General features: G+C 35.2%; 2 protein-coding genes and 1 long non-coding RNA gene across 5 annotated transcripts in view; all 3 read left to right on the forward strand.

Annotated features, from left to right (window-relative positions):
• The window catches only part of LOC133630527 (CD48 antigen-like), a 48986-nt gene that overhangs the window by 17841 nt on the left and 12251 nt on the right, over positions 1 to 18894 (forward strand). The window contains exons 2-6 of one of the 3 annotated variants that reach the window (XM_062022173.1): positions 2449 to 2697; positions 2810 to 2911; positions 3117 to 3164; positions 3363 to 3461; positions 4300 to 4829. The exons of 1 other annotated variant lie outside the window; for it this stretch is intronic. In XM_062022173.1, coding sequence (XP_061878157.1) covers positions 2449 to 2697; positions 2810 to 2911; positions 3117 to 3164; positions 3363 to 3461; positions 4300 to 4514 — 713 coding nt within the window. In that variant the 3' untranslated portion in view covers positions 4515 to 4829. Of the gene's footprint in view, positions 1 to 2448; positions 2698 to 2809; positions 2912 to 3116; positions 3165 to 3362; positions 3462 to 4299; positions 4830 to 18894 lie in introns of those variants that run through there. One more of the 3 variants, XM_062022163.1, reaches the window with a different exon arrangement.
• LOC133665189 (CD48 antigen-like) lies at positions 9176 to 15268 on the forward strand. Its single transcript, XM_062070431.1, has 4 exons — positions 9176 to 9310; positions 12249 to 12539; positions 14768 to 15016; positions 15129 to 15268. Exons 1-4 carry the CDS (start codon positions 9265 to 9267, stop codon positions 15266 to 15268), a joined length of 726 nt encoding a protein of 241 aa, XP_061926415.1. The 5' UTR covers positions 9176 to 9264.
• LOC133630593 (uncharacterized) lies at positions 15434 to 18499 on the forward strand. The gene is made up of 3 exons (XR_009821301.1): positions 15434 to 15483; positions 15682 to 15780; positions 16621 to 18499. It is a non-coding gene; the product is annotated as an uncharacterized LOC133630593 (long non-coding RNA).

Raw genomic sequence — 18894 nt, forward strand, 5'->3', positions numbered from 1 at the left:
AATCAAATTATTATTGTTAGAATAGAATAGAAAGTATTTTATTGACCCCTGGGGGAAATTCAGCATATAATATATTATATATATAATATATAAATAATATAAATATATTCTACATATACTACATATACGCTACATTTAAGTGCAGTCAAGAAACATATGCATTACACAGTGTGATGGCTGTCGGTATGAAGGACTTCCTGTGTCGTTCCGTGATGCATTTTGGGAGTCTGAGCCTTCCGTGGTTAAGAGGAGAGTATATTTACAGCTAGAATTCACCAACTCAAGTATTTCATATATATATATATATATATATATATATATATATATATATATATATATATATATATATATATATATATATATATATATATATATATATATATATATATATATTTATTTTATTATACATATAAATAAAATAAATACTTGAATTTCAGTGTTCTGGAGGCTATCCAGTAGATGGCAGTATTGTCCTGTTTAAGAGTGTCACAACATTGCTGTTTACGGCAGACGAACTGCTTTACGGTAGACTAAACGTGACTGCTGTTGTTGTGTGTTGTTACCGCGCTGGGAGGACGTTAATGAAACTGCCTAACAATAAACCCACATAAGAAACCAAGAACTCTCCCTCGATCATTCTACAGTTATAACATGATTGGGCAGGCACGCAGTAAAAATTGTGGGAAAGCGGACGTGAAAACAGACTGTCGCCGCTGTCCCCACTCAGGTCCGCATTGAGCTGGGGGGGGGGCGTGGCCTCCAGCTCCGGCTGAATACCGGGAGTTTGTCGGGAGAAAATTTCTGACGGGAGGTTATCGGGAGAGGCGCTGAATACCGGGAGTCTCCCGCTAAAAACGGGAGGGTTGGCAAGTATGGTGGGAGGTGTTGTCCATAATGGTTAGGAGTTTTGCTAGACTTCTCCTCTCTTGTTATTACTTATGACTGATTTATTTACTTAATTCTCATTTTGTTCATTTATATTTTGATTTTATTTTGTGTTGAAAATAAAAATAAAGACATTTAAAAATATTTTTTTAAGAAATCTTTTCTTGCGGCCCAGCCTCACCCAGACTCTGCATCCAGTGGCCCCCAGGCAAATTGAGTTTGAGACCCCTGCCCTAAAGGGACATGGGGAAATTTTTTTTTGAGGGGAAATTTTTTTTTTTTTTAGATATGTATCTCGTGTGTACGAGAAACTATCTCGTGCGCACGCAAAAGTTTCTCGTGCGCACGAGAAACTGTATCACGTGCGCACGAGAAATCATTGGATGCGTGCGAATGGTTTGAAATGGCAGTTCAGGAGTTAATTGGGCTGTATTTCCAACTAGGACTTTCCACCATGTGTGTTGGGGCAAAATGTGAATGCCTGCCAAAAATGTATTTCCTTCGCGGGGGCGCGCAGCGCTTGCTGAACCTGCATTTTTGTCTTGGTGTGTCCACAGCGGATGACTAGGTGTAAGACAAACACTTTATCTTCCTGGTTATTGTAACGCTACGTGTTTGACATTATTTAAGACTTTATCGTGCCCGGAAAAGGACAGTTTGCCTCTTCTGTGGGATTAATGAGATTTAAAGGTCTATTGTTAGTCCGATGTTGATGTAATAAAACCTCTTTTTTGTTTGGAAAATACACACAATTGTAACTGTTATTTCTTCTTGCACATAATAAATATGTACGTGTTTGGATGTATTCATTTATGTAAAATTGTCATTAAATGTAATATTGCCTGACAAAAAGTGATTTGACGTAATATTTTGATATTTACACACGCATATTTTACTAGAATACCCTTATGAGCATTACATATATCAAAATCAAGTACCTAATGTACTGTTTACTTGTTGAAATACCCTTTTTAGAACAAATATCTACCCAAATGGCCACTTTGTTGCTGCCAAAAATGGATTTCAAGTAACATTTTGATATTGACACATCTCATCTCTAAATATTTTATTAGAATACCCTTATGAGCATTACATATATCAAAATCAAGTACCTACTGTACTGTTTACTTGTTGAATACCCGTTTTTGTATATATTGTTTTTCAAATCACCTGACATGTATACTGTGTATATGTACATCATTTATCAATTTTTTTGCGTATTTGTTTATATACATGTTACAGGTTATATATTTTTTATTGTTGAATGTATCAAATGTGATGAATATTTAATGGACCACAATGGAAACAAGCCTTTTGGCTTTTTGTGCCATCCATTTGCCTTTTTAAAGCATTACATGGATTCAATTATGTAAGATGTCAATACACTTCTCAAGCAATCAATCAATCAATCAATCAATAATCTAGGTTCATTGACAATAGTGTTGATTGTGTTGCATTTCAGCTCAAATGTGAACACGACTCAACACTACATGAATCTCCACCCCAAAAACAAACAAAAAAAACATCTGACCTCATGTTGACCATCCTTCTGTTTTCTTACAGACAAAGTATCCAAACCCAACATATCCTGTGAGATGAGCGACACAAAGCAGGCGACACTTGTGTGCTCAACAGAGTCCAAACATCCTCATTTATTAAAGTTTAAGTGGAGCTCACCAGGAAAGGAGCAGACTGGACCAAAATTAACAATAACTGTCAGGAATGAAGATGATGATCAAGTTTATCGTTGTGATGTCAGCAACCCTCTGACCAATGAAACAGCTTCATTCACCGCTAAGGACTGCTTCCTGGGTAATTATAATCAATAATGATGGAATAGAAATATTCAAAATGGTGGCTGTACATTATTTAAATGTTATTTTGGATATAATGCATTGAGTTTGACTTTTGTTTTTTTGTGCAGGTAAAAGATCAGATGCTCTACTGATCTTTGGAATATCCTGTTACTGCATTATGGTCATCATCGTGTGTTGTCTTTTATACATAATACATCAACATTTAAAAGGTACAGAAACTCAACATGACAAAGGACAAAATATTTAAATAATTGAATGATTTAAACGATGCACTGTTATCATCATGTACATTCAAAATTAATTTAAAATAATAATTTTTGTGTGCAAAACCTTTAAACCCACATCACGCTTTATTCCTGTCTTTTTCATGTCATTACATATTATGAAATGTTAATTTTCTCTTTGATCTTGCAGCACGTTTTAATAAATACATTTGGAAAAGAAGACCAAGAAAAGTAAAAGGTACGATCCTTAATTTAGAGTTACATCTAATGTTTTCATATTCACTTAATTACAATTGACTTAATCATCAGCAAATTATTATATTAGTATTTATTTAGAGTTATTTATTCAAATGTAATTAATAGCTTTTTGGGATGTTAGTAGTTTTCTTACCTCGCTAACATGATTGGAATGCAATTATCTTTGTGTTGTTGTTAGATGATTCAGTGTCCAAACAGCATAGTGAAAGCACATCCACACTTCCTTCCAAAGAGAAATTGAATAAACAGCGGAAACCAGAAGAAAAGCTTGACTCAGGTAAACTAAAGTTGTTACACTTATGTTCTGATTCATGACCCGACTTGTGTTCTTATTTTAGACTTTTATTTTTAAATAGCTTGCCAGGATCTTAGTAGTTTCCTTACCTCGCTGACAAGTTTGGACATTTTTGTGTTGTTGCATGTTTGCCGAGTGTTTGTTTCATTGTCCAAACAAACAGAGCACACACCTTTTTTTCAATCAGAGACTGAACGAAAAGTTTAATTTAGAAGAAGAGCACAAATATAACTGAGAAAATTTCAAGTTGTTAGTTACCACGTTCTGCTTTGTGATCCGACTTGTTATGTTTTCATTTACTGTATTTTTCGTACTATGTACTAACTATATATTATGCAAAGAAATCAAACAATGTACTAAAATTATCCACTGTAAGAAACTGTTCAAATTCAAAGTATTTATAAAGTACAAGGAAGAAGAATCCTGATAAACATATTGAACCTTATTAAATAAGGAGAAAATCTAATTTATTTTATAGATGATGAATAGAGACATCAATGACTGCCGTTCTACAAAAACTGTGTGCAAACACTTGATATATGTAAATAAACAGCTACAAAATATTTCAGTGTAAATAACTAATTTTCACAACATATATATCTGGGGCTTATATATCAGTGCGGCTAATATATGGGAAAATCGTTATTCCCATATTAGTTTTACTTTTTTATTTTTTATTTATTGGGTACGATTTATACACCGGTGCGGCTTATAGTCCAGAAACAATTTATATGTTATAGTCTGAAGCAACTCCAGTACTAAATATTCTTCTATAATAATAATAATAATAGATTTTATAATTCTTCTTTGACCTCCACAGACATGAACACTACCACTCTACTTGAGGATACCAGAAAGGATCAGCAAGTTTATGGAGGAGAAAATGTGAAACATGAAGATGACTTACTGAGTCAAGCAACACCCATCAACCGGCGAGTAGAAGTTATCAGAACAAGCAACACAGGCACTTTAAATCATGTCACAATGAGAAAAGTCCCCTCCTCCGCTTCTCTAAAAGAGGAAAACATTCATTAATAATGAATCAGGACTCCTGGTGTCAACACCACAAACCCCTTTAATGCACACCTTACAGTAATTGTAACCAGGCCTAACCATGTGTCATTATTGAACATTTACAGATGATTATTGATTATGGGAGCAGTAAAGATGATGACATTACTGTACATGGTGTCCCATACATTTCCATACATAGGAAAATACCATGTACTGGTATTACAGTTACGTAGTATTCCAGTCCTGGAGCAAAAAAAAGTTCACTTTTATTGATTTCCGGCCATATGAAGATGAAGTTTGTCAATATCTGTGTTGTGTGACAAATGTTTTGCACTTTTCCTTTAGCCAGGTTATTGTCTAGTTTGCCACTGTTGTGTTAAAACAGTCATTGTATATATAAGTTATAGTGTATATTTTAGTCTTTACTTGATATTATTATAATATTACTTAACTTCCTTTATTTTCATGTGTGTCCAGTCAGCGTCCTCCCGCTCGTTTTGTATATCATGCCGCAACTTTGCAAGTATGTATGTATGTATGTATGTATGTATGTATGTATGTATGTATGTATGTATGTATGTATGTATGTATGCATGTATGTATGTAGTGTTGATGCAGCGTGTATTGCAGCTTGCTACAATTCTGTGTATATACCTTCGCCTGTAGCTTAGCTACATTAAATGGAGAGAAACTAGTAGCTTAGCTTACGACAGTAAAAATATTTTTCCAAATAATTTGTCTTTATAGACAAAATTGTAATAATTTGACAATGATAATTTTGAATAGTTGAAAAGTTTACATTGACTGTTACTCTGTAGTGAATTACAATTGGCTTACACGGCTTTTAAACGTGAGTGTTTATTTCTATTTTCATTTATTTTATAAAGTAGAAGTTGCTTTGTTGGTCACGCCAAATAAATCCGACAAGATTAATTGCTGTCTGCCTTTAATCGCCGAATTGTGATTAGCTAATAGCATGTGTGATTTCCCTGCACTGAGCAACGTTTGGAGGTCTTTTTTTGCACATTCCCACATCCTAAAACACATTATAAACACCATTTCTATCAAAAACTAAATTAAGAAAAATTGCGATATGATGTTTTTGTTTTATTTATTTTTATTTGATTTTGTTATCCCTTGCACGTGTTCATGCTCTTTTTGTGTATTATTTCGTTATAGTCGAGTTATTTCAATGTCTTAATTACTGGTTCAACATTATTGAGGAAAATATTTTCTTAATACATATTTCTGTATATATTTTGACATGTTCTGTTTTATTTTGTGATTGTTTGAATTTTGTGTATAATGTTGAAATAAAGTTAGAGGAAAAAGAGTTGTGATTGGTCAACTTGTTATGACATCATTTCCGGATTCACCCAGCCCACCTTGGCGAACGTTTTCTCTTACGGTTTTAAAGCAACGTGCACATTAAAAGTGACCGTTGTTATAAAATGATTAGTTCCAGCGCCAACATTAAAGTGAGTGTCGCCAACAACATTATATTACACGCAGGAGAACGTGTGGGAGACAATTGCAAGTAGGTCCAGCTTGCTAGTACCAAAACAAAGATTGTGGATGACGGACAAGAGGATCACTCTGCTTATGTAATTCCACCGTCGAATAAACTTGCTGAGAGCGATGCACTGAGTGAGACCTCTTGTGGCAAGTTCGAAAGCCAGAGCCGAAGAAAGAAACACAAACTAGCAATTTATCGACGACGGCAAAGTTATTAAGTTTATTTAAATGTATCGTTCCATTTATTGACTTATTGACTATCAGTCCCGCTGTTGTGAAAAATGTGCTGCTTCATTAAAAAATGCAACCAGTTGCATAATCTGATGGTTAGCAACATAATAGACGGATTTTGATGACATCTTCAGAAAATTTCCGAAATAGTCGTTTTTATTATTCATACATAAGCTTGTCACAATAGGTTAATCAAGGTTTATAACGTTTTTGTTTTGGTTTGTTTCCTGGTATGTTAAATAATGCTGAAAATAAAAACAATGTTTTTAACCTTACTTGATGTGGTTATTTTGTTCCGAGGAAACCTTTAGCGTTGATGCGCATGTGTGCGCATGCTCAGTAAGGTTGGTTAGCATTTTTTTACGGGAGCACATTTCTCATAACATCGGCCTAAAACTGTATGATTTTTTAAATTGCCTCTGGACATCAAATGTAATGTTTTTTTTAATGCCCTCTAAAGCCTTAATTTTCTCAATATTAATTTAATGGCTTTATGCTTTGTAATGACTCGCGGAAACCCTGTAAAAGAAGCTAAAACAAGGTCAATAAAAGGTAATATTAGTTGAAGAAAATGGGAAGAAAAAGGTAAAACAAGGAGAATAAAAGGTAAAATAAGTTCAAAAGAAGGTCAAATAAAGGTAAATAAAATGGTTAAACAATGAGTTTAGAATATAAAATATGTTAAATAGAAGGTAAAAGAAAGTAACTAAACATATAACATCAAATAAAGTAAATAAATGTAAAATAACTTTAATAAAAGGTAAATAAAGAGGTAAAACTAAGTATAGAAGGTAAACTATGTTAAAAAGATAGTAAATAAAGGTAAAATTACTTCAATAGAAGGTCAAATGAATTAAATAAAAGGTAAAACAAGGAGTACTGAAGGTGTATAAAGTTAAAGTACCAATGATTGTCACACACACACTAGGTGTGGTGAAATTTGTCCTCTGCATTTGACCCATCCCTTTGTTCACCCCCTGGGAGGTGAGGGGAGCAGTGGGCAGCAGCAGTGGCTATGCCCGGGAATCATTTTTGGTGATTTAACCCCCAATTCCAACCCTTGATGCTGAGTGCCAAGCAGGGAGGTAATGGCTCCCATTTTTATAGTCTTTGGTATGACTCTGAAAGGTAAAATAGGTTAAATAGAAATCAAATCAAGTAAATAAAAGTAAAATAAGTTAAATACAAGGTAAAATAGAAAGGTAAACAAGGAGTATGGAAGGTTAAAAAAATAGCAAAAAGTAAGAAAATAAAGTAATTAAAGGGTAAATAAAAAGGTAAAACAAGGAGTATAGAAGGTAGTGAAGGTTATGACAAGTACAAAAATCTTTGTTAATTTCAACTATTTATCTCTACAATACGCATTGAGGCTATAAAGTGTGTTTTATCTGATTACTTGATTAATGGAACAAACTAATCGATCCTCAATTACCAAAATAATCGATAGCTGCAACCCTAGTTGGAATTCACAAAAAGGAGAGAAGAGTAAGTGGGTTAATCCTGTCTACCCTGGGGCAGCTGTGGCTACAAATGCAGCTTACCACCATCATAGTGTGGAGTGAATGAATGATGGGTTCTCACTTCTCTGTGAAGCACTATCAGTGTCTAGAAAAGTGCAAAATAAATCTTATCCATTATTAAAGCTTATTCAACTGATGTTGTACTTTTACTATTTAGATTACATATCCACGATATATGTAATATAAATGTAATATCTCAGGTTATATTTGTCATTTAGGAGCGAGGACTATCTCCTGAGCTGTGTCATATATATTTAAATTGAATGTCATTACATGTGTCATGCTGTAGATTTCAGTGTTTTGTTTAATAAGTTTCTATTACAAATATGTTGTACAGTATCATAGTCATGCACATTTGTAATGTAATGAAATAATCATCAAAAGAAATTGATGTCCATCCATCCATCCGTTTTCTACCGCTTGTCCCTCTCGGGATCATGGGGGTGCTGGAGCCTATCTCAGTTGCATTCAGACAGAAGGCGGGGTACACCCTGGACAAGTCTCCACCTCATTGCAGACACAGATAGACAACATTCACACACTAGGGCCAATTTAGTGTTGCCAATCAACCTATCATCAGGTGCATGTTTTTGAAGGTGGGAGGAAGCCTGAGTACCCGGAGGGAACCCACGCAGTCACGGGGAAAACATGCAAACTCCACACAGAAAGACCCAGAGGCCGGGAATCGAACCCAGGACATTCGTATTGTGAGGCACACGCACAAAACCCTTGTTCCACAGTGCTGCCCTAAACTGATGTCTGACACTCTTAAATCCTGAAGGGTATATTTTGGAGAGAAAAAATAACTAAGAATAGTAGTTCGCCAGTAGGGGGCAGTGTTTATACATTCAAATACTGCATGGAGGTTCCTCTCTATAAATGTCTAAACACAAAAAGTTCACGTCACATGGAGAAAAGTATTAAGTTCCTACACATTTAATGATTGGGTCTAACAGACAAGTCTAAGAAAACACAAAAACTATCCAATAAAGCAGCATCGACAACATTACCAAGACTCTTGGCAATGATCAAATCAAGAGTGTGCACACTGCTGTGGGTGGACTCCTTTACATGCGACTTAGACCAAACATTTCAAGGACAACACTGAGTTATTTAGCATGCCTATCATTGGCTACATGCACTTGCACATTTAAGTCCCCTGTAATGACCAAACCGTCAAAAACAGTGCACACAAATGAAAGTAATTCCACAAAACAATCAAAAAACTAATTTGAATTTTGTAGTGATTTGTAAATAGTAGAAACCCAACATATCCTGTGAGATGAGTGACAATTTAAGAGATGAGTGCCAATTTAAACTGCGTTATTATACCTCGTTGTTCTGCTCTTATTGTGAAAGTCTACTGCTGATTTGTCTCACTAACTGCTTTCACTTTTGATAAATCACAGCCTCGTAGACACCTGTAAATATCAGTCCGGTAGCAGTTCATTAAAAAAACATCAAATTGTAATCAAATAGATTTTTGTGAAAGCTGATCATGAAGAATGGCTCAACATGTCTTAGTTTATTTCATGACTTCCCTCATTTTAGGTAAGTTATGTCATCATGTTTTATAAATACTCTTGTTTTTGTGGTGATAAGAATATATTTTCGATAGAATTCCATGTTGATATGTTTTGTAGGTTGTACAGTTTATTAATATTGGTATTTCTGTAAGGTGTTGTTGTCAATGATGCATTTATTCATTTACCTTGTTCATACAAGTTTCTTTAAAAGAAAAATAGTTCATATCCCACCAGGCAGTAGTGGTTCTATACCAATTTTACGGAATTACAGGGAAAAAATACACTGTAAACTGTTTTGAATGTTTTAATTCAGATTTAGTTTGTTAAAAATAAAAACCTTGCATTATGGTAAGACAAGCAGGAAGTATATCTCCAACATGTAAAACTTGTTGTACCGGTTGACTGTACCAATGTTTTGTTTAGCAAGGGCTGTCAAAGTATGCGCGTTAATGCAGATTAATTGTTTATCATTGATAATATGATTTTAAAAACTGTACACACTGAACTCATCTGCAGCGCAGAAAGATTTAAAATCCCCGAGATGTCTCTGGCAACACATTTTAGGCAGTTAGTCCAAGTAGGGGAATGTGGTGGTAGTGGAAGAGTGGAAGGCCTCTCATAAATGGGCAAGGCAAGTTTATTTATAGAGCACAATTCGTACACAACACAATTCAAAGTGCTTTACAGAAATTTACAAGAAAGCAAAAATAAAACCAGAATAATCTTAAAAGTAATCATAATTCAAATTAAAACCATAGAATAAAATCATCATAAAAACAATCATCATTTAAAATCAAATCAAATAGTATAGATAAAATACTTTAAGTTGTCATATGAACATCCATCCATTTCCTACCGCTTTTCCCTTTTCGACAGTTAAATAAAAATGTTTTTAGCCTGGATTTGGACATTTCTAAAGGCGTGTCTCAAATCTTTTGGAGGACTATTCAAGATTTTAGGAGCACAAAACTGAAACACATCCTCGCCATACTTTGTCCTGACTCTGGAAACCAGCAGGAGACCAGTCCCTGAGGTTCTCAGAGCCCGAGATGGTTCATATGGTTCTAAACATTTACAACACTTGACGTATAAAAGTTCAACAGATCATCAACATTAACATACGGGCGTTTCAAACATAATCATTTCCACAAACTGTGTCCGTATGCTGTCATTTTTAAGTCTTCCCCGAACAACCACAGACCTATCTCCTGGTTTGGTTCTACCGACAAGTCAAAGACAACACAAAAACTATCCAATAAAGCAGCATCGACAACATTCCCAAGACTCTTGATAATGATCAAATCAAGAGTGTGCACACTGATGTGGGTGGACTCCTTTACATGCGAGTTAGACCAAACATTTCAAGGACAACACTGAGTTCTTTAGAATGCCTATCATTGGCTACATCCACTTGCACATTTAAGTACCCTGTAATGACCAAACCGTCAAAAACAGTGCACATTTATGAAAGTAATTCCGTAAAATAATCAATAAACACTTTTTTTTTTTTTTTGTAGTTTGTAAATAGTAATACAAGGTATGGATGATTGTTTTATCTCCATTTTGAATGATACATCCTCAAATGATGGCAGAAGGCAGCCAAGACAGCCAATCAGCGAGCTTGTGAGCGGTCTAAAGAGACGAGTTTCAGCCTGAGGGGCTTTTTTCCGCTTGGCGCCAGTGTTTGACTTGTCTCCATTTAATAGTGTTAAATTATTTTTGGACAGTAAAGAGTGCAGGTGACAAAGACTACGTTTACACTGCAGGCCAAAGTTGTCCAAATCTAATTTTATTTAAATCAGATTTTTTCCAGCTGCCTGTTTACACTGCAAGTAAAATGTGATTTTTATCAGACTCCAGTGTAAACGTGCAAAGGCCCCAATGTGGCCCCAATGTGGCCTCGACGTCACTTGCATACACACTTCGATAACGTGAAAACAAAGGAAGTTGACCGGGAGGATGTCGCTACTACTACAAAATAAAACAAAAGTCTCAAAACCTTAAAAATTAGTGGGTTTTTTTACGTGAAAGTAAATGAAAGTAATATAAAGTATGAATGGATGTATATAGTGAAATATAATTGGGAGGGTTGTAATGTTTTTATGGTTGTTAAGTAGAGGAGACAGGGACATAAGTGTGGATCTACAGGAGCTTTATTTTTCAACTCACATGTAAGCAAATGTGCCACAGCGTCAACAAACACAATTTCTTCAGAATCAAAATATATATTCATATATTACATATAGCCTATTATTTGCGCACTATTAACAAGTGATGCAATGAAAATGTGGTCGTCTTAAATACAAACTGAAACTGTATGTTGTGATGAAATATCCATTTTTGCTGGCGACTGCGTCTTCCCGCGCACACAAATTCATGTAGCTCGCCCAAAGCTGACGAAAAAAATCAGATTCAGGTCACATTGCGTTTGGACCGAAGTCACATTTGAAAAGATCAGATTTAAAGCACTTTGGAGCGTTTAGACTGGAAATAAAAATCAGATCTGTGTCACTTGAGTGTAAAAAAATCTGATTTAGTGTGCAGTGTAAACGGGAACAAAACCTGCGTGCCAAAAACTTTGTAAAGGTTTCAAAACGGGGCGTTTTCAAACTTAATCACTTCCACAAACTGGGTCTGTATGCTGTCATTTATTAGTCTTACCCGAACAACCGCAGACCTAATTGCTGGTTTGTGTCCACCAACAAGTCAAAAACTATAATAACGCTATGTTATTTTTGAACATTAGAAAGCGCAGGTGACAAAAGCTGCTTTTTGAAAAAGTGCAGGTAACATGTTATTTGTTAGTATGGTAATTACTCTCATTACAATCATGCAAAGTAGATCATGCTGTGGTTATTGGAGCTGAAGTCTCTTTTTTGTGTGGTTTTGTTTATAAAAAAGGGTCATAATGGTGCACTACTACAACTGAAGACTAGTTTTATCTGTTTATGTCCCTTTCACAGTTTCTGCACAGGATGTGAAATATTTCCTGAAGGGTCAGGACATACACTTGATGCCATCCATCTCTGAACAACCTACTGGAATTCTCTGGCTACATAATAAAAATGATGTGGTATTGTCCACTGCTTTTAAGGACCATGTGCCTTCTTCATACAAGAACAGAATCACTCTGGACCGGGTCTCTGCAGAACTCACCATCAAAAACGCCACATATGAAGACAGTGGAGTCTATCTCCTAGGAATGAACATAAACAACAAGCGGAATACTTTCCAGTGTACAATTGAAGTTATAGGTAAGTTTACATTTACATTCATAAACATTTTAACTCAAATATTGAGCACTATAAATATTAACTTGTCTAATATTAACGAAAAAATAGCGGAAAATAAAAATAACCCGCAAAAACTCTGGAAGACACTGAAACAATTGGGCCACAGCAGTCTCAAAACAATAACCACCAACCTCAATTTGAAAATAAACGGCTCACTCATCACAGACTTACGGAGCCCCTAAAGCATGGGTGTCAAACTCTGACCCGTGGGCCAAATTTGGCCCGCCGTGTAATTTCATTTGGCCCTTCAGGCAACATCAAATTAACATTAGAGCTGGCCCGCCGGTATTATTCAGCGGCGGTGCCGCTGTAACACCGCATTCACTGCTAATACAGTCATACTTGCCAACCTTCCCGATTTTCCCGGGAGACTCCCGAATTTCAGTGCCTCTCCCGAAAATCTCCCGGGGCAACCATTCTCCCGAATTTCTGCCGGTCAACATTATTGGGGACGTGCCTTAAAGGCCCTGCCTTTAGCGTCCTCTACAACCTGTCGTCACGTCAGCTTTTCCTCCATACAAACAGCATGCCGGCCCAGCCACATATCACATGCAGCTTTTACACACACATAAGTGAATGCAAGGAATACTTGATCAACAGCCATACAGGTCACACTGAGGGTGGCCGTATAAACAACTTTAACACTGATACAAATATGTGCCACACTGTGAACCCACACCAAACAAGAATGACAAACACATTTCGGGAGAACATCCGCACCGTAACACAACATAAACACAACAGAACAAATACCCAGAACCCCTTGCAGCACTAACTCTTCCGGGACGCTACAATATACACCCCCGCTACCACCAAACCCCGCCTACGCCCACCAAGTTAATGTTGATATTTACCTCAGAAGAGGTATTCAATTTTTTATTTAAATTGTATTTAATATACCATTGATGTTTTTTCGTTTGTTTTTTGAAAGTTGACTTTGCACTATTAAGTTATATAAGCGTTGCTTGTTCCATATTCAGTGTTAAAGCAAATCAGTGTAGCAAACTGAGCAATAATTGACGTTTTATTCATGCACTTTCTCTTGCTACTTCAAGTAGTGTTTGATTCATTCATTATTATTATTTTATTTTCAAATGTATTATTAGCCTGTGGAAAAAGTTTATTTTGATATTTACCTCAGAAGGCAGCAAATAGAAAAGAGGCATTACATTTTTATTTAAATTTTATTTGGGGCAGTATAGCTCGGTTGGTAGAGCGGCCGTGCCAGCAACTTGAGGGTTGCAGGTTCGATCCCCGCTTCCGCCATCCTAGTCACTGCCGTTGTGTCCTTGGGCAAGACACTTTACCCACCTGCTCCCAGTGCCACCCACACTGGCTCAAATTAATGGGGTAATCGTCGCTTTCTCGGTCCGAATCGCTCTCGTTGCTGGTGTAAACAATGTGCAAATGTGAGGAGCCCTTCAACCTGCGACGTCACGCTACTTCCGGTACAGGCAAGGCTTTTCTATCAGCGACCAAAACTTTATCGTCGATGTTCTCTACTAAATCCTTTCAGCAAAAATATGGCAATATCGCGAAATGATCAAGTATGACACATAGAATGGATCTGCTATCCCCGTTTAAATAAGAAAATGTCATTTCAGTAGGCCTTTAAAGGTCTATTGTTAGTCCGATGTTGATGTGATAAAACCTCTTTTTTGTTTGGAAGATACACACAATTGTAACTGTTATTTCTTCTTGCACATAATAAATATGTACAACGTGTTTGGATGTATTCATTTATGTAAAATTGTCATTAAATGTTGAAATACTCTTTTTTGTATATATTGTTTTTCAAATCACCTGACATGTATACTGTGTATATGTACATCATTTATAAAAATGTTTACGTATTTGTTTATATACATGTTACAGGTTATATATTTTTTATTGTTGAATGTATCAAATGTGATGAATATTTAACGGACCACAATGGAAACAAGCCTTTTGGCTTTTTGTGCCATCCATTTGCCTTTTTAAAGCATTACATGGATTCCATTATTTAAGATGTCAATACACTTCTCAAAAAATCAATCAATCAATCAATCATCTAGGTTCATTAACAATAGTGTTGATTGTGTTACATTTCAGCTCAAATGTGAACACGACTCAACACTACATGAATCTCCATCCCAAAAACAAAAAAAAACATCTGACCTCATGTTGACCATCCTTCTGTTTTCTTACAGACAAAGTATCCAAACCCAACATATCCTGTGAGATGAGCGACACAAAGCAGGCGACACTTGTGTGCTCAACAGAGTCCAAACATCCTCATTTATTAAAGTTTAAGTGGAGCTCACCAGGAAAGGAGCAGACTGGACCAAATTTAACAATAAGTGTCAGGAATGAAGATGATGATCAAGTTTATCGTTGTGATGTCAGCAACCCTCTGACCAATGAAACGGCTTCATTCACCGCTAAGGACTGCTTCCTGGGTAATTATAATCAATAATGATGGAATAGAAATATTCAAAATGGTGGCTGTACATTATTTAAATGTTATTTTGGATATAATGCATTGAGTTTGACTTTTGTTTTTTTGTGCAGGTAAAAGATCAGATGCTCTACAGATCTTTGGAATATCCTGTTACTGCATTATGGTCATCATCGTGTGTTGTCTTTTATACATAATACATCAACATTTAAAAGGTAAAGAAACTCAACATGACAAAGGACAAAATATTTAAATAATTGAATGATTTAAACGATGCACTGTTATCATTATGTACATTCAAAATTAATTTAAAATAATAATTTTTGTGTGCAAAACCTTTAAACCCACATCACGCTTTATTCCTGTCTTTTTCATGTCATTACATATTATGAAATGTTAATTTTCTCTTTGATCTTGCAGCATGTTTTAATAAATACATTTGGAAAAGAAGACCAAGAAAAGTAAAAGGTACGATCCTTAATTTAGAGTTACATGTAATGTTTTCATATTCACCTAATTACAATTGACTTAATCATCAGCAAATTATTATATTAGTATTTATTTAGAGTTATTTATTCAAATGTAATTAATAGCTTTTTGGGATGTTAGTAGTTTTCTTACCTCGCTAACATGATTGGAATGCAATTATCTTTGTGTTGTTGTTAGATGATTCAGTGTCCAAACAGCACAGTGAAAGCACATCAACACTTCCTTCCAAAGAGAAATTGAATAAACAGCAGAAACCAGAAGAAAAGCTTGACTCAGGTAAACTAAAGTTGTTACACTTATGTTCTGATTCATGACCCGACTTGTGTTCTTATTTTAGACTTTTATTTTTAAATAGCTTGCCAGGATCTTAGTAGTTTCCTTACCTCGCTGACAAGTTTGGACATTTTTGTGTTGTTGCATGTTTGCCGAGTGTTTGTTTCATTGTCCAAACAAACAGAGCACACACCTTTTTTTCAATCAGAGACTGAACGAAAAGTTTAATTTAGAAGAAGAGCACAAATATAACTGAGAAAATTTCAAGTTGTTAGTTACCATGTTCTGCTTTGTGATCCGACTTGTTTTGTTTTCATTTACTGTATTTTTCGTACTATGTACTAACTATATATTATGCAAAGAAATCAAACAATGTACTAAAATGATCCACTGTAAGAAACTGTTCAAATTCAAAGTATTTATAAAGTACAAGGAAGAAGAATCCTGATAAACATATTGAACCTTATTAAATAAGGAGAAAATCTAATTTATTTTATAGATGATGAATATAGAGACATCAATGACTGCCGTTCTACAAAAACTGTGTGCAAACACTTGATATATGTAAATAAACAGCTACAAAATATTTCAGTGTAAATAACTAATTTTCACAACATATATATCTGGGGCTTATATATCAGTGCGGCTAATATATGGGAAAATCGTTATTCCCATATTAGTTTTACTTTTTTATTTTTTATTTATTGGGTACGATTTATACACCGGTGCGGCTTATAGTCCAGAAACAATTTATATGTTATAGTCTGAAGCAACTCCAGTACTAAATATTCTTCTATAATAATAATAATAATAGATTTTATAATTCTTCTTTGACCTCCACAGACATGGACACTACCACTCTACTTGAGGATACCAGAAAGGATCAGCAAGTTTATGGAGGAGAAAATGTGAAACATGAAGATGACTTACTGAGTCAAGCAACACCCATCAACCGGCGAGTAGAAGTTATCAGAACAAGCAACACAGGCACTTTAAATCATGTCACAATGAGAAAAGTCCCCTCCTCCGCTTCTCTAAAAGAGGAAAACATTCATTAATAATGAATCAGGACTCCTGGTGTCAACACCATAAACCCCTTTAATGCACACCTTACAGTAATTGTAACCAGGCCTAACCATGTGTCATTATTGAACATTTACAGATGATTATTGATTATGGGAGCAGTAAAGATGATGACATTACTGTACATGGTGTCCCATACATTTCCATACATAGGAAAATACCATGTACTGGTATTACAGTTACGTAGTATTCCAGTCCTGGAGCAAAAAAAAGTTCACTTTTATTGATTTCCGGCCATATGAAGATGAAGTTTGTCAATATCTGTGTTGTGTGACAAATGTTTTGCACTTTTCCTTTAGCCAGGTTATTGTCTAGTTTGCCACTGTTGTGTTAAAACAGTCATTGTATATATAAGTTATAGTGTATATTTTAGTCTTTACTTGATATTATTATAATATTACTTAACTTCCTTTATTTTCATGTGTGTCCAGTCAGCGTCCTCCCGCTCGTTTTGTATATCATGCCGCAACTTTGCAAGTATGTATGTATGTATGTATGTATGTATGTATGTATGTATGTATGTATGTATGTATGTATGTATGTATGTAGTGTTGATGCAGCGTGTATTGCAGCTTGCTACAATTCTGTGTATATAGCTTCCCCTGTAGCTTAGCTAAATTAAATGGAGAGAAACTAGTAGCTTAGCTTACGACAGTAAAAATATTTTTCCAAATAATTGGTCTTTATAGACAAAATTGTAATAATTTGACAATGATAATTTTGAATAGTTGAAAAGTTTACATTGACTGTTACTCTGTAGTGAATTACAATTGGCTTACACGGCTTTTAAACGTGAGTGTGAATTTCTTTTTTCATTTATTTTATAAAGCAGAAGTTGCTTTGTTGGTTACGCCAAATAAATCTGACAAGATTAATTGCTGTCTGCCTTTAATCGCCGAATTGTGATTAGCTAATAGCATGTGTGATTTCCCTGCACTGAGCAACGTTTGGAGGTCTTTTTTGCACATTCCCACATCCTAAAACACATTATAAACACCATTTCTATCAAAAACTAAATTAAGAAAAATTGCGATATGATGTTTTTGTTTTATTTATTTTATTTGATTTTGTTATCCCTTGCACGTGTTCATGCTCTTTTTGTGTATTATTTCGTTATAGTCGAGTTATTTCAATGTCTTAATTACTGGTTCAACATTATTGAGGAAAATATTTTCTTTATACATATTTTTGTATATATTTTGACATGTTCTGTTTTATTTTGTGATTGTTTGAATTTTGTGTATAATGTTGAAATAAAGTTAGAGGAAAAAGAGTTGTGATTGGTCAACTTGTTATGACATCATTTCCGGATTCACCCAGCCCACCTTGGCGAACGTTTTCTCTTACGGTTTTAAAGCAACGTGCACATTAAAAGTGACCGTTGTTATAAAATGATTAGTTCCAGCGCCAACATTAAAGTGAGTGTCACCAACAACATTATATCACACGCAGGAGAACGTGTGGGAGACAATTGCAAGTAGGTCCAGCTTGCTCGTACCGAAACAAAGATTGTGGATGACGGACAAGAGGATCACTCTGCTTATGTAATTCCACCGTCGAATAAACTTGCTGAGAGCGATGCACTGAGTGAGACCTCCTGTGGCAAGTTCGAAAGCCAGAGCCGAAGAAAGAAACACAAACTAGCAATTTATCGACGACGGCAAAGTTATTAAGTTTATTTAAATGTATCGTTCCATTTATTGACTTATTGACTATCGGTCCCGCTGTTGTGAAAAATGTGCTGCTTCATTAAAAAATGCAACCAGTTGCATAATCTGATGGTTAGCAACATAATTGACGGATTTTGATGACATCTTCAGAAAATTTCCGAAATAGTCGTTTTTATTATTCATACATAAGCTTGTCACAATAGGTTAATCAAGGTTTATAACGTTTTTGTTTTGGTTTGTTTCCTGGTATGTTAAATAATGCTGAAAATAAAAACAATGTTTTTAACCTTACTTGATGTGGTTATTTTGTTCCGAGGAAACCTTCAGCGTTGATGCGCATGTGTGCGCATGCTCAGTAAGGTTG

Source organism: Entelurus aequoreus, linkage group LG02 (genome assembly GCF_033978785.1).
Source record: "Entelurus aequoreus isolate RoL-2023_Sb linkage group LG02, RoL_Eaeq_v1.1, whole genome shotgun sequence".
Taxonomy (NCBI): Eukaryota; Metazoa; Chordata; class Actinopteri; order Syngnathiformes; family Syngnathidae; genus Entelurus; species Entelurus aequoreus.